At 34.4% G+C, this 27,164-nt stretch overlaps 1 protein-coding gene across 3 annotated transcripts; it reads right to left on the minus strand.

The window, feature by feature from the left end:
* Positions 1–9,178: 9,178 nt before the first annotated feature.
* Positions 9,179–23,369, minus strand: LOC107842966 (molybdenum cofactor sulfurase). 3 transcript variants are annotated; one of them, XM_016687057.2, is made up of 8 exons: positions 22,559–23,369; positions 18,467–18,616; positions 12,358–12,534; positions 10,935–11,023; positions 10,789–10,853; positions 10,197–10,299; positions 9,657–9,767; positions 9,179–9,576 (listed from the first exon to the last, which is right to left on the minus strand). In XM_016687057.2, exons 1-8 carry the CDS (start codon positions 22,668–22,670, stop codon positions 9,454–9,456), a joined length of 930 nt encoding a protein of 309 aa, XP_016542543.1. In that variant the 5' UTR covers positions 22,671–23,369; the 3' UTR covers positions 9,179–9,453. The 3 variants fall into 3 exon arrangements, with proteins under 3 accessions (XP_016542543.1, XP_016542544.1, XP_047252096.1); XM_047396140.1 differs by lacking the exon at positions 9,179–9,576 and adding an exon at positions 9,972–10,051 and having other exon boundaries at positions 9,676–9,767; positions 22,559–22,928; XM_016687058.2 differs by lacking the exon at positions 12,358–12,534 and having other exon boundaries at positions 22,559–22,914.
* Between the last annotated feature and the right edge of the window lie 3,795 nt (positions 23,370–27,164).

The raw sequence follows: 27,164 nt of genomic DNA on the forward strand, positions 1-27,164 counted from the left end.
ATTCCTAAGACTACTTTTCGAACTCGATATGGGTACTATGAGTTTCTTGCGATGTCTTTTGGGCTGACTAATGCCCCAACTAATTTTATGAGTTGATGAATGGGATATCTGAACCCTACTCGAATTCTTTCATGATTGTTATTATTGATGATATTTTGGTTTATTCTAAGAGTAAAAAGGAACATGAGAATCACTTAAGGATTGTTTTGGGTTTGTTAGAAGAGAAAAAACTTGATGCGAAGTTTTCTAAGTGTGGGTTCTAGTAGGCTTCTGTCTACTTTTCTATGACAAAAACTTGATGCAAAGTTTTCTAAGTATGGGTTCTAGTAGGCTTCTGTTTACTTTTCTTCATAAATAATGTGTGATATATGTTGTGTGTGTTATGGATGTTAGGCTTGATTATGAGTAGGATGACTTAGCCTCAATTGTTGTTGTTTAGAGTTTAGATGCAGTCTTGGGACCCGTAAAATGGCATGTTTATACTCTTTTGAATCCTATTTCTTTTTCTCTCTAGTTTAGATTAATTGTAGTGTGGTTATGATGTAAACCCATGTTTGGGATGTGGTTTTAGTATTTGAAGCATGATTTATATATTTAGCCTTATTGGGCTAATGTGGTAGTCTTGAAATCATAAGTTGCATAGAGTTGACTTGAGTACCTTGTTTCTAGCTGAAGTTGCTATCTTAGGCTTGAATATGGCTTACTTGACATCTAAAAGATGAATTATATACCTTAGCCTAGTTTGGGTCATAGTGTGCATATTTATGGAAATTGAGGATTAGAAGTGGGATCATTTGACCCACTTAGGTCTAAACTTATGTTAAGTCTTGTGGGCTTAGTTGCGGATGTTAGACATAGATGATTCTAGTAAACCTTAGAATGAGATTACTTCGTAACTTGGTAACTTGTATTGATGTTCCCGGGATGTGGATTTTGAGTTATAGTTATGATACTTCCTATGGAAGTGATATTGGGCATTTAGAGATGATATTCCTCCTAGATACGTTATGTGGACTATAGAGATGCTATTTCCTCTTAGACTTGATGATTGGTCTATAGAGATGTTATTTCCTCTTAGATATGTAAATTGACCTAGAGAGCTGATATTTCTCATAGTCATTATGTATAACCTACCGATATAAGATATCCTATAGAGGATTACATATTTATCTATAATATGCCTCCAATATGTGAGATACCTCTTATATGTGAGATGATTAGAGATATGCTATGGCTTATAAATATGATTATCGATATGAATTTTGGATATATATATATATATATGGGCCTAAGGCCGTAATTATGATGTTGTGATTATTTTGGATAAATTAATAGGCCAAGGGTTGTGTTATGATAATGATTGAATATTTGAGGAGTGTTTATCAATGCAAAGGATAGTATTACAATTTATGAATACATATATGTTTGTATGCATATCTATTCGGTATGGGATAAAGGAAGATGCAGTATGTTGCTTATGACTTTATTGATTGGATACTGATGATGGCTAGGAATCTAATGTATTAGTTAATGAATCTTGCTTAGTTGAAACATGGTAGCTAGCGATGGTTAATGCATGACTTATAGTGAGGTCTGGTCTAGCATAGGTGAAGATTAGGGAGCATTGATGACTAAGTTTGTGATGCCGATTAGTCGATAAACGAGGAGTTGTGTGTTAATAAGGCTAAATAATAAGGGATGTTGGTAATAAAAGGTGACTAGTTAATAACTTTGAATAGTTGTTAAATGGTTAACTAATGAATAGTTAAGCAAGGATTAGTTGGTAAACGATGGTTAGATAATGAATGTTGTCAGTCAATAAAAGATGGTTAGGTGACAAGTAGTAATGAGTTGTCTAGTAATAATTAACGGATATAGGATGATTAGTTGATAATAATGAATGGTGGATAAATGATTGTTTTGGTCTAGTGATGAACCTTGACTAGATGTTAGATGCTGGCTATTAAATAAATAGTGGTTAGTTGCTATCTAGTGAATAAGGATTATATGAAGGATAATGTTTAGGATAATAACTAGAGGTTATGTGATGACTAGCGAACTAGTGATTCTATTATAATAAGTGTTGGTTAGCTAATAACGAGTAGTTGGGAAGTATTAACTAAATAGATATTCTATGGTGATATGACTATTTTTTATGAGTATTTTAGTGAATGTTATCCGGTAATAACTATTATGATGATATGGTTATACCCGGCAAAGCCGGAGCATACTGTTGTGATGATATTGATACCCAACAAGGCCAGATGATATATTTATAATATGTTGATACCCAGCAAGGCCGGAGGATACTATTGATGATATGTTGATATCCGACAAGGACGGAGGTTGATTACGATGATGATGGTCCTGATGAGGACAATTATGATGAGTTGCTATATTGATTGTGTACTTTGCATTCATTCCTTCATGCGCATCGCCTCTCACTAGTATGCACCTATATTTATCAGCCGGTATAGGACGATTGCATATATATGGGTGAAGAATATACCTTGTGTTACTGTATACAGACTGAACCTTCCGAGTCTGGGGCGGTGGGGGTACGCATAGGCTTAGCTAGGTATTTGGTTGTCCGTAAGTTGAGGACTAAGGAGATTGCGACTGTGAAGGTCCAGTGGAAGAATCGTCCTATTGAGTAGGCCACTTGGAAGACCAAAGTAGACATGCGTAGCAAGTATCCACATATTTTTGGTGATTCAGATAATTCTCTAGTTTCCTTTATTGTCGTTTGTTGCCCGTTCGGGGATGAACGGTTGTATCATTGGTATCTGATGTAATGACCCTCCCAGTCGTTTGTGAAATTTTCTCATTCTCTCTATTTTAGCGCTCTCCATTGTTTGTATACGTGAATTATGACTTACGGGTAGGATAGTACCAACCCTCAAGGTGTTTAGAAGTAATTTAATAAGTTATTGAATTATTGAGGCTTAATAAAGTAAGTTCGATTGCGGTCAATATTTAGTCAAGAAGACCTCAATATGGTATTTTAATGTTTTTAATAGGTTACTCACATATTTAATTTATTTATATGGGGTTCCGAATTAATTTTGGAGGATTTATAAAAAATTTAGGGTATTTTTAATAATTAGTAATTTAGTAAGTCAAAACCCAAATCCATTACTTTTCCCTATATCAGATAATCTGATTACAGTTAATTAAACTAATAGGGTTAGTAGCTCTTAATATTTCAATTTACAGTCGAAGAGGTGACACGGTACCTTAGAGCGTAGCATCAGGTAATGTCACGTTTAACTGGCACACAATTGTATAAGCATGTGTTTGTTGGCAGTGAATTAAGATAGTGGATAGAATTGTTAGCCAATCACATTAATATAACTAATTTAATGGTCTAGTTGGCAGTGAAAAATTGATAAAGTTGTTGGCTTAAGATTAGTTAATGTTATAGTTTTCTATGATACTTGAAGTAATATGAGAGTTACAGTGTATTAATTTTGTTATTTCGTAATTTGCTTCATGTTGCGGGATTAGATAAGTTGAGGATTAGGTCTACAATTTTTAGAGTAAGAATTTATAATGCAGATATTATTAAATGCGTATCTTTATGGAAATTATATATTGGAATAGATTTTGAACATTGTGAAAGTTTGAGGAAAGGCAAGGCGCTTCCGAACTAATTGCATTTGAAATTCGTTGGTTGAGGTAGGTTACGGTTTAATTGGAGTTTAGACTCGGCTTAATAGTGTGTGCTCCTAAATTGGATACTTGTTGATTGGTATTCATACATGCTTGAAATTGTTGATATTTGGATTGTTACTGCGTGTATATATGATTACTGAAAATTCACTTGATGGAATTGTCTTATGACTTAAAATCTACTTGTAAACTTGATACATTGTGTTGTATGCTTTGAGGTTGTGTAAATGTGATATTGATAATACTTATATATGTTGGATCGGGTACCACCCCGATACGGATATGTATATGTTGGATTGGGTACCACGCCGGTACGGATATGTATATGTTGGATCGAGTACCACGCCGGTATGGATATGTATATGTTGGATCGGGTACAACGCCGGTACGGATATGTATATATTGGATCAGGTACCACGCCGGTATGGATATGTATATGTTGGATCGGGTACCATGCTGGTACGGATATCTACATATTGGATCGGGTACTGCGCCGGTATGTATATGTTGGATCGGGTACCACGCCGGTATGAATATGTATATGTTGGATTGGGCACCACGCCGGTACGGTACATGAACAAAAATTGAACAAAAATAAGTCTCATAGCATGTGTGTACATATTTGTGTTGATTCTGTAGATGTTTACAGTATGGTTGATACTCTTGATGGTTATGTGGCTTGTTTGTGAGCATTGTTTGACCTGTTGTTGCTGTATTGTTGATTCATTGAATATTTATTGTGTGACAATGTCTGTCTACTTGTTATTTGATTTATGTTGTGTACATGCTATTAAATTGAGTTGGCCTATGATACCTACCGGTACATAGTGGTTTGTACTGATACTACCCTGTACTCTTCTTTTGTTGAGTGCAGAAAATATTCTAGAGGATCAAACATGACCTCACCTCTAGAGTTTGATATCAGATCTTGACCCAAGGGTGAGCACTTCATCTCCAGGCTGTCATAGGTCATCTTATTTATTCTTATCCATATTTTGGGCAATAAAATATTTTTTTTATTTACTTTATTTTGGATATCACTTTAGATATGATCTTTGGTAGTAGTTCTTGTACGATGACTTTCGGGTCTTGGGAATTTTTGTAAGTAGTTTGCTTGACGCCCGCATTAAAATTGATTAGTCCTGAATTATTGTTAGTATGTTGATTTTCTAATAATATCATCTTATTATTGACTAAGTGATTTGGTAATGATTCGGTTTGGATAGTTCTCCCACAAGAAGATTAATGTGGGTGTCACTCATGGCTATTTGGGTCATGACAGCATTACATCCTTATATCATATTCATTCATGAAACATTGGTACCACCGTGGCAACATCTGAGAAATACTGACAACACCTTTTCAAAACACTCCCCGAGGAATATGTCGGGGAGGAGATATTGTAACACCTTATAAAATCCTTTCCGATGAATGTTTCGGAAAGGAGATATGAGATAGTGGATTGTATACGGGTTGACGAACCGCCCATTGGTCCTACGTTGGAAAACTTTAGCTCTGTAGGTGTATACGGGGATTATGCGACGATCTCGGAGATTGTGCGATGACCTTGTGCATCATCATCATCATCATCATATACATTGAACTTAGGTCATTGTGTTTATATTGTGTTGTATTTCCATATTAACTTGTCATCTATATATTTGTCTTACTTTCATTTACTTGTATTTGATGATCTTGTAGCTACATGTTCTCCCTTGTTCTACTTATATGTGACATAATGTATACTTGTGTTCTATCTTGGTGTGTTATTGTAATATATGTGATATATTAGAACTGTTAGTGCAAGCGGTGTGGGCTGCCATTGTGGGACATTTTCTTATTGCAGGTGATGTGCCCATAGTGTGTATTTTGTATGCTTTATTTTCTACTTTTCTCGGTCATCCTATGATACTTACTGAGTACAAGTGGACCGTACTTATGCCTACTGCACCCTTTCAGTGCAGGTCCTAGCCCGAGTACGCCTCAGCTTGCTTGACTCGGGCAATTATTGGAGCTTCCAAGGTAGCGATTGGGCATTCATGTATCCCGAGTTCACCTCTATCTTTCTGTATTAGTTATGTCTTTGTGGTTATTTTTCTGATGAACTTGACTCCAGGATTGTATTCGGAGTTCTTATACTGTTGACACCAGATTTTGGGAGTTATGACTACATGCGTTGATTTTATTCTTTTCGCTTTTATTATATCTATGTGGTTTAGTTCCGTGCATTTTCGTCTTTTTTTCCTGTGTATCAGTTTGGGTGAAAGTCTTACTTGTCAAGGTTCGCCGCGACAAGTGTCATCATGACCTATCGATTTTTGAGTCGTGAAAGTAACTCTCAAGACCCCCTTTTCACTATTTTTCAAACAAAGGGTTGAAATACAAAATAAAGGTTCCAAACCTAAACCAACCCTGCTACTAACCCAAATTCGTCATTTCTAATTTAATGAAACTGTCCAAATTATCATCCGCGACTCGAAACATCAAATGTTGGTCGAAGTCAACTATATGACTTTTAAAGCCTCTAAAAATGACAAACTCTCTCAAACCATCCTAATGGCATTGGGAACCGTGTCAATCATCTTTACACCAAAAATCAACATGTAGCAACTACATGAAAAGGCAAAATGATTAGAACACAGAAAAATTTCATAAATCAGGTCCTTACAGTATGCCTCGCTTTCATTTTTAGTCAATCCAAAAAGAATGACACATTATTCTATATTTAGTAACGATTTAACTTCAAAATATCTATTCTATCCTTAATTAAATAATTTATAGTCACACAAACATTTACAACTAATTTTAAACCACAAGTTTCAAAATTCTTTATTTTTTTCTTAAACTATGTGCCAAGTAAAACTAATATAAATTGGGATGGAGGGAGTAACAAAAACTTTTCAAGGTAAGCACCCATTTGGCCATAAAAATAAAAAAACACACTTTAATTGGTATTTTTGAAATTGAAAATAGAGTTAGAGTTGTGTTTGGCCAAGATATTTTGAAAATGAATGCTTTTGAAGTTAAAAAAAATAAAGAAAGTGAAAACAAATTAACTTTTTTTTCATAATTTATTAAAATTAAAGTTATTTTGTGAAAATAAAAAATTTAGATAATTTTAAAAAATAAATTAAAAAGTGCAGTGAATCCAAAAATAGTGAAAACATCTCTTGAGGTATTTTTCAAAAATCCAAATATTAGAAAAGGTCAAACAAGTATTCCGAAATAAAGCGAAAACATATTTCGCAATATTATGAATAATATTCATGTTCAAATGTCTACTTAATTTTTAAAATAAAGTATATTTCATGACATTTTGACTAATTAAACATGAAAAGGTTGTAAAACTTTTTCCATAATATAATTTTCTCCATACCAAACACCTCCTAAATGAACTAGCAGTATTCTAATTTATCCAGCTCATAGAGCACCTCAAAGTAGATGCATCTGTAACAAGCTTGGTGTATTCGAGAAAGAACTGGAATTAGTGACATGAAGAAGTTAAAGAATTATCAAGTTCACCAAAAATATGCATTACGAATAAAACGTCAGCTTGCTGAGCACAATCGAAAAATGCACAACATATAGAGGTTGAATAAAGGATCTTTCAAAAATAGGTACACTTTGCTGTAAAATTCGTTTTTCATAGTCATATTTTACATAATTACTATTTATAGTCGTTGTATTCAATTTACGTCTGTTGTATTTGGTTTTATCAATAGTCCGTATTCATATAAAATATAAATATAGTACCTATTTAGTCATTGTACTCTATTCACATCTGTTGTATTCATTTTTCCTCAGTGGTCTGTATTCATAAAAAAACATCAATACACTACATATTTAGTCTCGTCAAAAGCACTATCATTTATTTTTTTTATATTTTTTCTTATTCACATTTTCCTCGTTTTATCTTTTTTTTTTCTATTTTTTCCTTCTTTTTTTTCCTTTTTGTTCTTTTCTCTCTTCTATCTCTAATTTCTATTTCTCTTTCTTCTTTGATTTTTTTCTTTTTTGTACTTATTTTCTTTATCATTTTTTTTTAATTTTATTTTATATTTTATGTATTTTCAAAAAATATGACTAGTCGAGCACAAGTCATGGATCATAACATAAATACCACAATTGTTTATCGTATTTGTAGTCACAACGTCATTTATATTTTGTAGTCATTGATACAACTGTATTTGTATTTATATTTTAAAGTTTGCGCTTGTATTTGTATTTTATAGTTCGCAATTATATTTGTATTTGTTAGTTCGCACCATCATTTATATTTTATGTAACTCACTCTTGTATTTTAAAGAATTATTTTGTATTTGTATTTTATAATTGACTGTATATTATATTGGATTATATTTGTATTGTGATTTTATTATGTTTTGTATATTTAGATTATATTTGTATTCTATTTTTGTCGATGCCTTTCTATTTTTAAAGAATTATTTAATATTTGTAAGTTAATTGCATTTTATATTTAGCCGTGATTATGTGCAATTTATCATTTGTATTTGTATACAAACAAGTGAATACATTAATTGTATTTTCTTGATTCTGAAATATATAAATATGTAATGTATCATTTGATACAAATGTACCGTTTTGTATTTGTATGCCAAAATTATTATTCGTATTTGTAAATAAACAAATATCACTTGATACAGATACAATTACAAACAAATGATTTTACAATACAAATACAATATGTATTTGTATATATTGTATTTATATGAAAATTTAAATTGTATTTATTTGTATCAACAAATATGACTCGTATCAGTAAATACAAACAAGTATCCGTAGAAAGAAAATCAGTCGTTCATTTTCAAAAAATAAAAAATACAAATAATAGTTCGCATTTGTAATTGTATTTTATAATTTGCACTTGTATTTGTATGTTATAGTTCATATTTGTATTTTATAGTTCGCACTTGTATTTGTATGTTATAGTTGGCATTTGTATTTGTATATTATAGTTTGCATTTGTATTTATATTTTATAGTTCACACTTGTATCTTGTATCTGTGTGTTATAGTTTTCATTTATTTTTGTATTTTATAGTTCGCACTTGTATTTGTATGTTATAATTCGTATTTGTATTTTATAGTCTGTTCTTGTATTTGTGTTTGCTAGTAGACACAAATGAAAAGGAGAAAATATGAAGAGGAAAAAAAGAACAAAAAGGAGGAAAAAAATGAGAGAAAAAGGAGAAAAAATATTTAAAAAATGAGAGTTATATAAAATGGAGAAAAAAAAAAGAAAAAAAAAAGGAGAAAAAATGAAAAGGAAAAAAAAAAGAAAAAAGAAAGTGATTAAAAAAAAGGAAAAGAAAAAATAAAGATAAAAAACGAAAAAGGAAATTGAAAAAGGAGAGTGATAGAAAATAGAAAAAAAAAATACATGAGAGACACTATGAATTGTAATTAGAGATAATTAATAGGCAAGAAGGTGCTACGAGTTGTAATTAATTAAAACTTAGGCTAAATAAAGTAATTAGGAGTCTATATTTGCAAAGTTATATAGTTATCCTTGAATAAAAGCAACCGCACAATTATTTATTAGACACAAATTTCAAGTTCTTTATCTCGTACCTACGTTATGTTATTTTTTTTCTGACGTTCATCAATAAAAGGAGTTCCACGAATCCTTCTGTTGTACAGTCCAGCTCCTCTTTCCTATTGCTAGTTACTATATCATGTTTCGTCCACTCTCTAGCGCCTTCAACGCCAATAACTACAATTATACACGACATACTAGACAATAATTCACGTATATGTGGTTTCACACAGATACATCAACATAGGATGAAACCATCTTGAGGACATAAACAGGATCTTCTACTTTGATGGTCTTTCTCTCTTGTGCAAGAGAATCCACCCACACTAAATGCTGACCGAAGTAAATCTGCATCCAATGCAAAATTAGCAAATAACTGAATATGTCATTGTGCTAAGTGAATGATTGACGAGAACTTATTTGCTTACTCTGCCTTGTGGTTTCTTGTTTGTCTTTAAAACTTCATCTGAACGGAACTTCATGAGCGTTTCACTTGGCTCGGAACCTGCTTCTGCAGTTTCTTGATTGATTGTTGGTACCTGAAAGCCATATGTGAAATGTTAACAAAGAAAATGAGCTTTTTATTATTATTGGAGCTTAATTCATGAGAACCATTAGTTGCATAACATAAAACCTACAGAAGTGGCAAAAGAAGTGGAACTTCATTCTTCCTACACATAGAGCCTAGATTTCATTACTGAGAATTTCAACCTCAAGAAGTTTTGAGACAATAAAAACCTTACATTTTACCCAGCCATAAGTTTGCAGATCCCCTTTTTGCTTCACTGTTTTTCTTTGTTGGTATCTCTTTCGGAGGATGTGTCTGCATATTTTTTCTTATTCGCATGCATACTTAATATATTATGTGTGTGTGTATTCAGACAAAAGTGCTACATGTCATTCCCTGAATCTTCAACAATTCCAAAATAGTGGCAATCATAAAGATTTAGAGAAAGGATAACTTTTACCTTGCAGCGATAGCATAGCTCTGTGCTATGGAATGTATTTTCACCTATTTTGATATCCTTCCATAAATCTTCACAAAAGGGATCCGATCCATCAATGAGGATACTATGAACAGTTTTCCAACAGTAGAATGTTATTATTGATGCAAAGATAGAATATCTATGTTAACAACCAAGGAAAATAATGATCGTTTATGGGATTTTCAGCAGAAGGCACAGGTTCTATTCAAAGATTCATATAACCATACGCGTCTTTGGCCCAAAGAAGTCAATGTCATAATCTTAACAAGAACACCATTTAGAGGGGTCATGTTGAAGGCAATTATTAAGTTCTTGATGAATACCGTCTGAACAACTTTAAGGAAGTTCCTATGGTATACTGTCTATATATATATATATATATATATATTGGGGGTATGGGAAGGGGAAATGGGGGAAGGGATTACAAGGTGGGGAATCAACCCTCACCAACAAGGTGAAAGTCCAGGTAGCTCGTTAACGAGCTGAGCTACTTCCCTCCTTTGGTATACACTATCACAATATATAGAGGACTGAGTTTCTCCTTCTAAAGGATTGAATAAGAAAGAGAAGATACTTCGGTCTGAAGCGGTTAATTGACACAGGCTCTTTGAGTTGTTCATTTAATAAATCCAGTGATTTCTGCCAAAGAAAAAGGAATCAGCTTAAGAAAATTTTAAAAAAAAAATTGAGAGAAGTAGAAAGGGATGATAATTGTCTAACCTGGGATGTAAGGAGGAAGGGATATGCATCATTAAATTTTATTTTGTACCCGGGAGCATAATTAGGGTCGGTAGGTCTAGACTGGGAAACTGCACGAGTGAAACAGAGTGAAATGATTACGGCTGAGGGGGTCCCTTGTTTCCAGATGCACACATCTTTAACTACATCCATTTCAACTTATGTGACATAGTTAGTTGGGTACAGAGTATAACAAAGAAAAATTATTGAAACTCTTGGCCTTAAATATACCATGAGCAGTGGCAGATGCAACATTCAAGCACCAGGTTCACCCGAACCTAAAACTTTTTACTCAGAGCATAAGTTTATGTGTATAAAGTCACTAAAATTGCAAAAATAAGGTTTGAAGCCCATAGTTTGAAGAGTATAACAGGTTCACAACTAAAAGCCTTAACGATTGAACCCATAGAATTTTAAAAACCTGGATCCACTTCTGGCCATGAGATGTTTGCACCTATACAATCATGCCATTAAGAGCACAAGGGGAAGTTTAAAGTTAAACTATTCTCAAATTTAGAAAAAAGTGTCATTCTTTTTGGAACATACTAATAAGGATATAGTATACACATATAATGGAACGAAGAGTGTATACAATTGACTGTTCAAGGACAAGCTTTAAATTAAGATATGACCAAAATATGGAGTCAAAGACACTAGAGTAAACCACAGATCATTACCATTTCCAATATTGTTATATTTCTAGGCTAAATACAGCCTCTGGAGACATCAACGCCTAAACTGTATAGTTCCCTTTTTGGAATTCCTTTAGTCGGCTTTCTGTTAAAACCCCTTCCCCCTCTATACCCAAGAAGAAAGAAATTAGCTGTAGTTGAAGTCACACTAAATACAAGTTTTAGAAGCGAAAGAAAAACATACAACATAAAAAGCAAGTACTGATGTCCAGTGTTTAAACAAAGGGACACTGTTGAAATTATTACATTGATCCTTTGATATTTTTAATCTTTCACCCGTTATAAGTCAAAGCATCTAGCTTGACACAGAAACTGTAAATGATGCTAAATTTTAGTGAAGCAGATTAGCTCATTAAAACTAGCAAATCTTCATAAACAACTTTAGCAATGAAATGCAGTTGCATGACCAAGTTGCCAAAAAAGTTCTTTATATGTGGATTTGTTAATCACTCATTTGGTCACCTTCAACTTTCTGGTTAGAGTGACAGAGGCAACTAGAAAGTGAAAAATACAGAGAGAGATAATACAAGTGATTATAGTGCCAAAGGAATAGTGTTAAAGAGGTTCAACCTACACTCTCCAAGCCCTTATGTGTCTGGGTTGTAGCTTCTAATGCCAAGTATTCTAAAGCATTTCAAGGTTAAATGCAATATAATAAAATTAAAAATGATCTGATGATTTTGGTTGATTACAAAGAGGAAATAGGAGTAAACCTTCATTGAAACGTACGAGACGACTAGGTTTCCCTAGATATTTGGAGAACCACTTTGATGCTTCATCTCCTTCATCCAAAGCAGAGCCAGACCATTCCCACACAGACACACCATGTGCTACTTCAGATGGTTCAACAAGTGGGACTTTAAGCACATCCATACCAGGGGCTCTTATCACTGTCCAAAAAGGTGAAGTAGATACTAGTGAGGTCATATTTGTTTGTGATCATAATTTCCTTATTGGAGTTGACGAATGTCTCAATTTGAGGCCCTTAAAAGATATGATGAAGCTTAGGAAATGCATTTATTTTGTTTGATAAGTATCGGGAGATGGTTTAACCAGTGGGACTTTAAGTACAAGCATAACAGGGGCCTTCTCACCACCCGAAAAGATAAACTATTGACACAAGTGAAAGTTCTACAGTTTTTGTGATAATAATTACCTTAGTCTTGGAGTTCATAGAATTCCTCAAAAGATAAATTGCATTTATTTTTCAGTTGAGTATCAAGAAATGCAAATTAATTGAAGTAACCAGTTAATGGGGTTCAACATAAAAGATGCAAACAATATAAGAAACTTCCCTTGTCATTTCACTTCAAGAAGAAGAAGAAGAAGAAGAAGAAGAAGAAGAAGAAGAAGAAGAAGAAGAAGTAGTAGAAGAGAGAGATAGAGACAATTGAGAGAGAAGGAATTGGGTTTATTTCATATCATGCGGTAATTGAGTGATTACATCAACTATTAATAAAAAATAGAAGTTGATCAGTTATTCTAACTAACTGAACAGTTGTAGCTAACAGACTCCACTAACTGCTCTTAACTAATTTCTGGAACACAACTACTGTACCAACATTGTATTTAACTAACTTTTGAATTCTAATTTGCATTTCTATTTACGATAACAGTACTCCCCCCTAATACAAGATCCTTGTCCTCAAGGATCAAAAGATGGAAAACGAGTCTTTAACACAGTAACAAATTCCCAGGTGGCCGCATCAGCAGGAAGACCAATCCATTTCACCAACACCTGAACAACAGCTTTGTTGCCTTTCTTGATCATCCGTCTTTGCAAAACAGACTCAAGCTGAGGACAGTTTGGATTAGCCAACTCCACAGTAGGTGGGCAAGATATAGTGGTAGGTACTTCATAACACTTTTTCAACAAGGAGACATGAACCGTAGGGTGGATCTTGACAGAAGTAGGTAACAAGAGAGTGTAGGCCACAGGACCAACCCCTTTTATGATCTGAAACGGTCCATAATACTTGGACGCCAAGCTTATGATTAGAGTGCTGCGAGATAGTAGCTTGCTTGTAGGGTTGTACCTTGAAGTAGACCCAGTCCCCAACATCAAAATGTTTCTCACTCCTATGTGAATCGGCCTGTTGTTTCATCCTCACTTGAGCCCTGAGCAAGTGGTGCTTCAATAGTTGTAGCTTAAGCTCCCTATTAAGTAGTGTAGTGCCAACATCAGTAGAAGCAGATTCACCTGGTAGATAAGGAAGATGAAGAGGAGGAGGCGGACCATATAATGCCTCATAAGGAGTAGTCTGAATAGCCGAGTGAAAACAAGTATTATACCAATACTCGGCCATCGGTAAGCAGGCAGACCAATTAGACGCATCATCACTGCAGTACATCTGTTCAGTACCTCAGTTTGACCATCCAATTGAGGATGGTAGGCTGTGGAAGTATGAGCAACACACCTTGAAGGCCTAAGAGTTCCTGCCAAAAGGAGCTGAGGAAAACAGCATCCCTATCACTTGTAATAGCATCCGGTAGACCATGTAACTTCACAATATTATCGAGGAACACCTGAGCGACATAGTGAGTTGTATAAGGATGTTTCCGGGGAAGGAAATGGCCATACTTGCTCAGTCTGTCAGCCACTACCAAAATGACCTCATATCCATGAGATTTGGGTAAACCATCGATGGAAATCCATGTTAATTTGAGATCACACTACCTCAGGGATGGGTAGAGGTTGCAGTAAACCAGGGTAAGCAGCAAGATCTGATTTATTTTTTCTGACATACGTCACACCTTTGAATGAATTCCTTCACTTCTATTCTCATGTTCTTCCAATAGAATAGAGTTAGTAACCTCTTGAGAGTAGCTTCCAATCCCAAATGGCCCCCATGAGGACCAGCATGCCATAGAGTCATGACATCAGTTCTCAGACTCTGTACCTTACCAATAACTAATTTCCCTTTCCTTCTCAATTGACCCTGTAACCAAGTGAATTGTTTATGAGAAAAAGGGTCAACCTGCAAGTCTTCAATTAGCTTCTTGAGCTCAGGATCAGTATGCCAACCGTCTACAATAGCATCAAACAGATCAGTATTGGTAGGAGAAATAATAAGAGCAAGTAACTCGGCACCAGTAACCCTTGAGAGGGCATCAGCCACTTTATTTTCAGCACCCTTTTTATATTCAATAGTGTAGTCAAACGACATCAATTTAGTTAGCCACAACAACTGTGAATTTGTATGCAATTTTTGTTCCATTAAGAACTTCAATGCCTTTTGATCAGTTCTGAGTACAAACTTCTAACCTAAAAGATACTGTGACCACTTAGTAACAGCCTGAACAATAGCAAGGAGTTCCTTATCATATACGGATAATGCAGCATGTTTTGGAGACAAAGCCTTGCTAATAAGAGCTATAGGGTGCCCTTCTTGCATTAGTACAGCACCAATACCATATCCGCTCGCATCAGTTTCCACAACAAATGGCTTGCTAGCATCAGTTAAAGCCAGGACAGGACAGGAGATTGAGTCAATGCATCTTTCAACTGTACAAATGCATCATGAGCATCTGAATTCCATTTAAACCTTCCCTTCTTTGTCAAATCAGTAAGAGGCTTGCAGATAACTCCAAAACCTTGGAGGAATCTCCTGTAATAACCAGCCAATCCTAAAAAACTTCTTAACTGCTTCAATGTAGTAGGAATAGGCCAATTCCTGACAGCCTGGATCTTCTGAGGGTGAGTAGAGACACCTTCAACAGTGATAAAATGGCCAAGATACTCAATCCTGTGAGCACCAAAGAAGCACTTGCTTTTCTTAGCAAATAACTGATGCTCAACCATTTTCAAAAATACAGACTTCAGATGTACCATATGTTCTTCCATAGTTCTACTATAAATCAGAATATCATCAAAGAAAACCAGCACATATTTCCTTAAAAACTTTTGAAATACAAAGTTCATCAACCCTTGAAAGGTTGCAGGGGCATTTGATAATCCAAAAGGCATGACTAAGTACTTAAAATGTCCCGAATGAGTTCTAAAAGCAGTCTTAGGAACATCTTCTTTAGCCATCCTCAATTGATGATATCCCGACCTTAAGTCAATTTTAGAGAAGACCTTGGATCCACCTAGATCATCTAACAAGTCTTCAACAATAGGGATTGGAAACTTGTTTTTGATAGTAAACTTGTTCAAGTCCCTATAATCGACACATAATCTCCATGTGCTATCCTTCTTGCCGACCAACACTACAGGTGAGGCAAAAGGACTGCAACTAGGCTGAATAATTCCCTGATCCATCATTTGTTGTACTATGTTTACAATAATATCCTACTTAACTGAAGGGTATCTGTTAGGTCTGTTATTCACAGGTTCAACCCCCAGTTGTAATACAATCCTATGATCAAATATACCCCTAGAAGGTGGTAGATTAACAGGTTCTTCAAACAAAGCAGCAAATTCTGATAATACCTAGGAGTTAGCACTTGACAGCTAGAGACTCTAAGTAGATGTTTTCTCCCCTTATACTGGAATTCCATCGTCAAATTCCTGAAATTCAACTTTGATATCACCAAGTGTCTCCCAATACACCACCACAAGATCCTAGAGGTAACAATAAGAAATCAGCAAAAAATTCAGCACCTTGTAACAACCAAGTTATAGTAATCACCTTATGCACCTTCATACTACCATTTGCGGCAGCCACTACCTCGGGGTTAATAGATCTCACTTCACACCCTAACTTCTTGACCAATTCAGGATCTATAAAGTTATGAGAGCTCCCCGTATCAATCAGTATATGCAATTCCATTTTTGAGTGATAACCAGTTACCTTAAAGGTCCTAAATCCCAAGAATCCATTCAAGGCATGCATAGAAATCTCCATGTGTTCTACAGGCTACCCTAACTCTTGCTTATCAACAGGCTCATCTTGGGCTTCTGCTTCTAGATCTTCAACTGATGCCTCTAATTCTTCTGTCTCATCTGCTTCTAACAAATACAATTGCTTGGAAGTTTTACAATTATGTCCAAGCATATACTTTTCATTGCAGAAATAGCACAAGCCTTTTGCCCTTTTGTTATTCATCTCTTCAATACTCAAAGTTCTCCAATTCAATCCCTTAGAAAAAACAGAATTTGTGCTACAAGGAGTAGGCAAAATTCCTTTGCTGCTCAATACTTCTGATCTGCAAACCTCGTTGCAGTTACCTGAGAATTATTAGTGGGTGTTGCCTCATAGCCAACAGATAAGCCTCCTGCATTCTTGCAATTTTGTATACTTGAGAGAGAGAGGAAGGCTTGGTGATCTTAGCGGCTATATTCAATTCTGTTTTTAAGCCCCCAATATAGCAACTGATATCATTCTCTTTTGATAGGTTCACTCTTGTCAAACTACTTTCAAAAGCTGCTTGATATTCCCTTACACTTCCTGTCTGCTTAATCTTTTTAATCTCTTCCAAGGGATCATCAAAATCGATCCCAAATCTCTCCACTAAAGCACCAACATACTCCTTCCAACTGATAGTTTGTGAGTATTGTCTATAACTCATAAAAGAAACATGCCATTGGATTGCTTCACCCTCCAATTGCAATGATGCATTGTTAACCTTCTCATCATCCGCAATATTCTCCATAGAGAAGAACTGCTTAATCTTGAACAACCAAGATCGAAGGTCAGCCCCAGAAAATTTCAAGAAATCCATCCTTGACCATCGCGTGAAATGCGATTGTTGAAAATTCGAAGCAACATGAAAAGGAGAATTATTACCAAAATTAGGGCTCCTATCCTTTTCCCTGCGATTCCCCATTCCTCTTTCATGGTCCTGTGTCTCTTCATGCACCAATGGAATGATGTTCCTCCTATTTTCCCCCATCAATTATTGTTTCAATTCCATAACAGCATGATCCAAATTCTCCAATAATGAAACCTTGCCAGCTAAATGTCCCAACTCTGTTACCAAGCTCTGCAGCATCTCACGTAAATCCCCAATTTCTGCAGTAGCAGTTTCTGAAGTTGAGTCACCAGTTACTCTTGCTCTTTTCACCATTGTTGCCAAGGTCGAGTGGCTCTGATACCAATGTTACTCGATTACAGGAACCACAAGGATTAGAGGATCGAGTTGATTGCCCAGGAGTTAACTCGAGGATATAATCACAGAAGAAGAAGAAGAAGAAGAAAAAGAAGAAGAAGAAGAAACAAAGAGAGAGATAGAGATAATTGAGATAGAAAGAATTGGGTTTATTTCATATCATGTTGTAATTGAGTGAGTACATCAACTATTAACAAAAAATAGAAGTTGATCAGTTATTCTAACTAACTGAACAGTTGTAGCTAACAAACTCCACTAACTGCTCTTAACTAATTTCTGGAACTCAAACTACTGTACCAACACTGTATTTAACTAACTTTTGAATTCTAATTTGCATTTCTATTTACGATAACGGAAAGACAGAGTAAAGAAGTGATATGATATGGTTGAATCAAGAGATTCTCAATCAGAACCAACAACAACAACATACCCAATGTAATCCTATAAAAGAAGTCTGGGGAGGGTGGTGGGCCGTCGGTGGTGTGTATGCAGCCTTATCCCTACCTTGTGAAGGTAGAGAAACTGTTTCAGATAGATCCTCGGCTTATCACAGAACCCATTTGATTGATATTTAAGAAAGGGAAAGAAAGTACGAATTATGATATTGTTGGAAAAATGACTTATCCTATACAAAATTTCCATTCCTTTGGTTCAACAAATTAGACCAAAAAAGATACTGTATGACTTGGCAATAAATTTCCTCATAATCACACAGAGAAATGAAAAAATGAAAGAGACCATAAGGATCATAAAACATATTCTCTCACTAACCTAAAAATGAGCTTGCATTTGGTTCCCAGTCCTCCAATAATGCCTCATTTGGCAATTCAACCTCAACTAGAGCAAGTGATGGCTCTACTCTTTGAGTACATGCTCTGCCTTTGGAGTTCACAACTATCCACTGCCGATCCCATCGAAATCCTGAGTAAAACAAAGCACAAGAATTATTTGTTGGGTTCAAGAAATAAATATGAATATTTTAGTGCTAATTATTTGAAGCACTGGGTTATAATATCTCATTAACATTTTCTTCTAAAGTTCAATTGTTGCAAAGTTTGTTATAATACAAACATGCTACCAAGCATATGAAGTAACTCACTACATACCAAGCTTTAGCATTTATGCTGTTGCATCATACGCCTCCATGCTAATGGAAAATGTTATAATACAAAACAAGGCAGTCTCTAAATGATAATACTTTTAATTTTTCTTCAATTGGTAACTACAGGCCAAAAAAATAGTTTAACTAAATGGTCAATCAATTTGAATATTACAAGGCGTTGGTGATTCAAACCAAATTATGAGACAATTTGCCAAATTGAGAATTCAAACCTTGATATGCTTAAGTGGAAATGAACATTTACGGAAAATAGAGGAAGCCTCCGTTAGAGACCTCCAAGTGGTTTACAGTGCTCTTTTTTGTCCAAAATTTACAGTTGCCCGTTAATTACCAAAATATTTGTCAATGGGGTTTGACTTCTTAATGTATCTTTTGTTCTTCTTTTTTTGAACATTTTAATATTAATAGCTGACAGGAGTACCATAGGATGGCTTTGCCTTAAACAATTTACATACCCATATTTGGTTGGAAGACAACTGAACCCATATTTGGTTGGAAGACAACTGAACTACAATATGAGAATATTTTTGTGGCCCAGATTATCATATTTATTATATTATTTTGTAAAGCATAGTTTCTGATAGGATTCAAATTAAACTAGGCAGAGGATTGATATCCTAAGTATTAAGCTGTTAATAGGAGGATAGCTAAAATTTCCAGCATTTCATATGGGGAAAAAGGCTGCAAATGCAGAGTAAATACGCTATTTCACCATGCTAAGAAAGCTTATAGCATTAGTTCTACTAGCTAAAACCAAACATAGAAGAATCTGCAGATTTTGAAATTTCTGGACGGAAAAACGGCTATTTTGCAGCCAAAGAGAAAGAATGCCAAGTGTAGAGGTGTCAAATTCCTCTTCTTTATATTTAGCACCAAGAAAGTGTGAGTTACATGCAAAGAAAGTGCAAAAATATTTTCTTTATTAGCCATCTATACAACAACAACATACCCAAGTGAAATCCTATAAGTGAGGTTTGGAAATGGTAGAGTATACCCAGACCTTACCACTACCTCGTAGAGGTAGAGAGGCTGTTTCAGAAAGACTCTCAGCTAATGTGTAGAAATTCCAAGTACAAAGGAGCAGGAAACAATGAAGACAATATCGAGAAACAGTGCAAAGTCTCCAAGAAAGAAGCAAGAACATCAACAAAAAATGCAATAATCAAAACACAATAAAGAACATACCATGATAGATATCACAAGCAAGGACTACAATACTACGACTAGTACAAGGATAAACACCTACAAACCTAAGCCCTCGAAGAACACGACAACACTCCTACCCTACAAACCTTCGACCCTAATACACGTCCCTCCACACCTTACTATCTAAGGTCATGTCCTCAGTAACCTGAAGTTGTGCCATGTCCTGTGTAATCACTTTCCCAATACTTCTTCGACCTACCTCTACCTCTCTTCGTGCCGACTATATCTAACCTCTCGCACTAACTCACTGGGGCATCTGCACCACGCCTTTTTACATGTCCAACAATCCTAATCTCACTTCCCTCATTTTGTCCACCACGGATGCCACTCACACCTTATTTCGAATTTCGTCATTCCTAATCTTGTCGCACCTAGTGTGCCCACACATCCATCTCAACATCCTCATTTCCGCAACATGCATCTTCTTAATATGGGAGTTTTTGACTAGCCAACACTCCGCCCCACACAACATCGGTTTGACCACCACTCTATAAAACTTACCTTTAAATTTAGGTTGTATCTTTTTATCGCATAATACTTAAAAGGCAAGTCACTCCACTTCATCCATAATGCACCAATACGGTGTGTGATATCATCATCAATGTCCCTACTTCCCTGGATTATTAGCCATCCATATAGGGAAACTAATAACAATACAAAAACGATATTTACATGCAGAGAAGTAGCCTCGTATATTTCTAATCATTTATAATATTCAACATATACCAAAGAGACAACAAGTGACGCTCATGCAAGGAGCTCCTACATCCGACAAAATATAGGTTGACATTCTCTCCATAATACTTATGATACATAAAGAGATGGTATTCCAAATTTTCCATTCATCTTTGAGATTCTCCTTCTCTACCGACTGCAAAACGATAGCTTCAAGGTCTTAAGAATTACCCATTTGACTTAAGCGATGTTCAAAAGTATACTCCAAAATTCTGCTGCTATAGGGCAACACAGAAAATAAATGGTCCACACCTTCCAACTTCTTTTACACATAAAGCATCCGCTAAAGATAAGAACCCCCTTCTCATCAAACTATTAAGTGCAAGGCAGGCTTCATGTACCACAATCCACCCTAAACATGCAACTCTAGGAACGGAATCATTTGCCATTGCCAATCCTTACAGTTGCATCTGGACAGTTCGTTGAAACGTAGTGGTGTTGTCTAACCTGATTTAACGGTATAGCAACATCTGCTATTCTTTGACCTCTAAAGGAATCAGCCACTTACTTTGACGAATAACTTGTTACGCTACACTATTTTAGCCCTTTTTAGCGCAATACTTTTGACAAATCCTTTTGGCTGCACCCAACTATGACACTCCCATAATTATATCAATCACCTAGCGAACCTATCATACTTTGAGCAGGTCAAAGGGGTTATACCTATTTGGGCTGATTTCGACAGAAAAAGAGAGAGGAGAAATCAGAGAGCTGATTCTAACAGAAAGCAGTCAATTGGTTAGGAATCAGCTCCCGAATTCAGTTGACCGACTAGATAGAAAAGCAGACAACTCTTCTACTCCATCCGGTCCATATTAAGTGGTTCTTTTAGATTAGGCGCACTCCTAGAAAGTAAGAATGTTACTTACCCTTAAATATATGGTTGCTTGATTATGTCAAAATTCACTTTTCTAAAGAAGGGTCAATTTTGAAAAGAAAAACAATGAATACTTTCTTGATTATGTGAAAGTCAAACACCACTTATTTTGGACCAAAATGAAAAGGTGAAAACATCAGTTATTATGGATCTGTGGGGGTAAATATTCAAATCATCATCATATCCCCAAAGGTCTAAAGATCTATAAGGGTCCCAACTTGAACAAAAAGTTACTACTACCTCCATCACATTTTTCCCGGCACACTTTTTTCCACTCTGTCCCAGAAAAACAAGACAGTTTTCTCAACCATTTACTCTTAATATTCTCAATGATATTAGTTATTTGGGCCCAGTGAGAAAATTTGGCTATTAAGACTCTTCAAGTTTTCAATTAGCAAAATGGCCCACTTCTATTTTCTCATTTATCGGATTGATAATCGATCTATCTATATATAGGTCGAATCGATAATCGATCTATCAAATTGATAATCGATCTGTCTATATATCTATAGATCTGTCTCAAAAATGGGTCCTCTCCCTAAATAAAAAAACTTAAGATTCATTTAATTAAAAAATAGACTTAAAAGGTCTATTTAACAAAGAGTCCCAGGGGCAGTTGATATAAAGCTTCAGTCCTTTACAAAGAGAATGAAAAAAAAACCTCTGAAATCCTCGCCCCTACTCATTTAAAAGGATGAATTTTATGCTCAAAGTTTGATTAATCTATCCACGGCCAGTCAAACAATCATAAAGAATGTGTTCAGTAAATTCAGTGAAATTAAACAAGAAACAGTAAACACTAAACACTGTGACTTGCAAGAGATGAAGAGCAAAAATTCAGTAAAGCTTTTTATTGATATAAAGATAATACATAAAAGGAAAGGTGTAGAGAATAAGTATGGGAATTGAAGATAATAATAGATACCAGTAGAAGAAAGGGGTGCTTCAGAAACAGAAACACCACGGCATGATTTCAGTGGGTATATGAATATTGATCTAACTTGTGCAGCAGCTCCTACTTCTTTACCATCTGCCATACCAACTAAGGAAAAACTTACGCTCTTCACTTTTCAAATGAACTATAATTTGTCTCTTACAAGTTATTAAAACGGTGCTCTAGGGGCTAGGAGCTAAAAAGGTAATAGTAAATGAAGAGGCTGAGTTGATCTATCCACTCATTCGGCTCTGTCATCTCCTTTGGCTCCATTCATCTTGCCTTACTGGTAGGTGAGCTATATAATTTTATTTGGGTTTTATCGGAAAACACTTTACGGTAATTGATTTATCCGAAAAGCCTAAAATGCTCTTCAACAATTGAAAATTATGTAAATATATCCTTTATTCACCTTGGGTTCTAAAATATACTTTCATCTAATTATTTGGCCCTATTTTACCTTTATTCTTAACAAATAAATAATTAGCATTTTAACTTAACACGTGATAATTTTTTATTGATTGAATTTTTATTAATCAAAAGTCAAAAAAAAAAAATAACTTAACCCAAATCACTAAAATCTATCCCATCCACCGGACCCAAATCACTAAAAAAATTATTGAGCTTTATTTTTCCATCAATAGTTTGACCGACTTCAGGAATTATTTCTTGTTAAGAAATATAAATATGAACAAACGACAAGTCAAGCAACCAATATTGGAGAAGCAGATGACATAATATCAATGACGGGCCCTTAGTAGCATAGACGTAAATTGGGAAAAGAAAAAAAAAAAAAGAAATCATCTCAATTAATAACAAACAACAAGCAACACAAGAAAGAAAGAGAAAATAATTTATTTCTTTTTAATAAAAGGAACTGTGAGCGCCATCACTAGTGAAAATATCAAGCTCAATAATTTTTTTAGTGATTTGGGTTCCGATGGATGGGATAGATTTTAGTGATTTGGATTAAGTTATTTTGTTTCTTTTGACTTTTGATTAATAAAAATTCAATCAATAAGAAACTGTCACGTATTAAGTTAAAATCTTAATTATTGATCTGTTAAGAAGAAAGGTAAAATAGGGCCAAATAGATGGATGGAAGGGTATTTTAGACTCCAAAGGTGGAAGAAGGGTATATTTACACTATTTTTAATAGTTAAAGAGCATTTTAGACCCTTTTCCATTGATTTATTATATTTTTTTCATATTTAATAAGTTTTTTTTTTTGAGGAAACGATTTATATAAATTATAAAATAAAGATTCTTCTCACTTACACAATAACAAAAAAGCAATCACTTAGGGTAATCATAGTAATTTTATTATGCATATTTTAATACTTTTTATTGTTTGGTTTATCAATATTTACTTGATTTTGCATAATATTATATTATTTTTTATCTTAACAAGTGATACCAAATTCAATGGTTCAACGAGATAGCAAATAAGTTCAGGATAAATCAGTTTTAGTTATCGTTAATTTGACGATAACAAAGAGTTTTATAAAAATATCTGAAATACTATAGGTGTAAATAATTTTCAACAATTTTGTTATTACATATTTAAAAATAAAAATAAAAATAATTTTTAAAGATGAGCTTCAACTTTCAACTTCCGCTTACTTTTAACATTTGCGCTTCAATTTCAATTCATATTTACTTCAAATGCATTATCTCCGACTCTCAATCTAAGCTCACTTTTAACCGATATTATTTCTAATCGTGATAAATAGTAGTGATGAAAATTATGTGAAAGAGGAAACTAAAATTATTTTGTCAATAAAGTGCAATACTGATGGTGCAAGAAAAGAGAATTCAAGATTCAACTCTTATGATTTTATTCTAAGGAACCATAATAGAGAACCGATATATGCACAAGTAGGACACATTGGTACTGCTATCAACATGGAGGCAAAGGTTATATACTATTCGAACAATAATTTGCAAGGACATTCCGATGATAGATATAGGATACTATACCCATAAAGAATAATGCACAACCGCTAATATCGCAAATTTTGAAGAGAAGGTGAAGAACTACAAGAATGAAAAAGGTATCTCTTATGTAAGTTGCTACTTCATCAACTTCTAAAGACAACAACCATTTACGCAACACCCAATAAGAAATTTCTAACAAGCTATGTGTTTTGTTAAGTGGAAGGGTAGTTGACAACATTCAGATCTAAAATTCACTGAAGGATAACAAAGTCTTCACCAATATAGATAAGGATAATTTGAAAGATGGAAAAGAAGTGTGGACTAATCAGAAATCACAATAGAATAAGGTGGAGGAGCAGATTAAGGAAATTAAGGGGTCCACAAAATGGGAGACAATGTGGAAAGAAGATTCAATTAATAAACATCAATAAAGTAGTTAAAAAATATGAAACATAGAAAATAGTCACGATACTAATGGTACAAGACAAGGGGTGAAAAGGGGCTCTTACTTCTAACATAGTCAGTAGAAAAGGAAAATCATGGAGAGATAAAATGGAATTAAAAAAAGAGGACATAGAGAGTTAAGGTAGAAAAAGAAAGAAATTTCCTTAGAAAAATTATTTAAAAAATAAAGAAAAATAAATAGGTAAGGCTATGAAAACAATAAACAATAGATGGGACTAAAGTACAATATGTCAAAAATGCAATAGATAAATTAAATTCTTCAGATTCACTAGATGCAGTTGAGAAAAAATGGAAAGCATGGAATCAAGAAGATAAATATCTAATAAAGAGGAATAACAATTAAAGGGGAGGTAGAAGAGTTTCAACAACAAGAAGCTAATGTAGAAAGAAAAGGGACACAAAAAAAAAATTTGAAATAAACACTTTAGAAGCACATAGAGGAGAAGATAATGATAGAAGTAGAATTTATGACATGAGAAGAATAAACAATTACTACATATCCTCTAAGAACTGAAGATAACATTTTAGGAATGAAAAATGGAAAAATCAATAATGGTACTATTATAAAGAAGGGGTAACTAGTGCTTAGTGTTTGATGCAAGGATATACTCCATATTCTTTCTTCAAATAGTTAGTGCTTTGCATGTTCAATGAGACAACGACTGAAAAATAATTTTTTTAGGCTAAATCAAACCACAAGGGTCATTTTATTAAAGAGAAATCAAAGAATACAAGGCCTAATCCAACCGATCAGGGCCAAAAGCAATCCAAAAAACTAAAAAAGAGATAAAAGTATAAAATAAAAAGACATAAAAAAAAATCAAAGATTCTAAAACAAATCAAAAGAAAAGTATTCTTCATTTTCAATGTCTTCTCTAAATCTTTCATCAGCAAACAATGACGATAAAAAATGATGAGACGGAATTGGAAAAGAAAGAAATTGTAGCACCTCGAGAGTACACCCTGAGCGTCATACGATGCTTACAGTCCCGAGGGACCACAAGCTAACCCATGATTCGGTACCTGCTGCGAGTACTAAATAGAATAATAACATATGCGGAATTCAACTGAGAAATGCCATAAGGTTTTAAGTAATAAATCTGATAAACAAAACTGTTCATACTGATAAAACGTCTAACAATGACAATTGAAATCTGAGAAACTGACTAATTGTCTGAAATATCTTAAAACATCTAAACTGACTGAATGGGAGTTGATGGGATAGGTCTCAACTAACTCCATCTAACTACTAAACTGAAAGCATGAAAAATAAATATAGTCTGTCCTCGAAATATAAGTACTCACCACTGCTACTGCTGATATCTAGGAGGTCTAAGTGCGATTCGGGAACTGAGAATTCAAACCTATGATATGATACATTATAGCGCAAGAAAAGAGTATGAGATCAGTACTTTGAATGTACTGGGTATGCTAAATGAGGTAGGCTGATATGCATGATTTCATGAACATGAATAATAACTTTCTGAATATATATATATATATATATGAAGTATGGAATAGAGTGCATTAAATTTGTAGATACTGAGGATACGTAAAATCTGTAAATACTAAGGATGCATGACCAAACATATAACATATTCTGAATATAATCTATAAATACTAAAATACTAAAATACTAAAATCTATTAACTGAATCACTGATATCTATAGGCTATGGTCAAGCAACTGAAACTGAATTACTAAACTGATTATCGGACTGAGACTGTGGGAGGTATCATCTAACCGACATGCCCCAATGAGCAAGTTTGGGATCCAAACTATAACCCCAATTGGAAGGGTGTTAGTATCGTGCCATAGGTACTAACATGTAATACTCCGGAAAATTTTTTGATGAAATTTTATGCGTAAACTTGTTGGGTTCTATCTTCTAGAATGAATTATAAATTTTCTGTACGGAATGTCTTAGATTATGACCCACCATTGCGTAGAGTATCGAATAAGCTATCCAACGATATGTGGATCATCCAAAACAGACACCCGAGCGACGAGTTATAAACATTTCGATCGAACCGTAAATAGTGGTGAACAGTAAAACGTGCAGGAAAAAGTACTGAGGCCTGACGTATTTTTTCTTCAACTTTAAACAATCATAACATCTTGTAAATAATGATCTAGGTGATTTACTATATATCAACGAAAAGCTCTGCGAGTCCTCTTTCCAATGAAATCGGTT

This window comes from Capsicum annuum, chromosome 9 (assembly GCF_002878395.1).
Source record: "Capsicum annuum cultivar UCD-10X-F1 chromosome 9, UCD10Xv1.1, whole genome shotgun sequence".
Classification (NCBI taxonomy): Eukaryota; Viridiplantae; Streptophyta; class Magnoliopsida; order Solanales; family Solanaceae; genus Capsicum; species Capsicum annuum.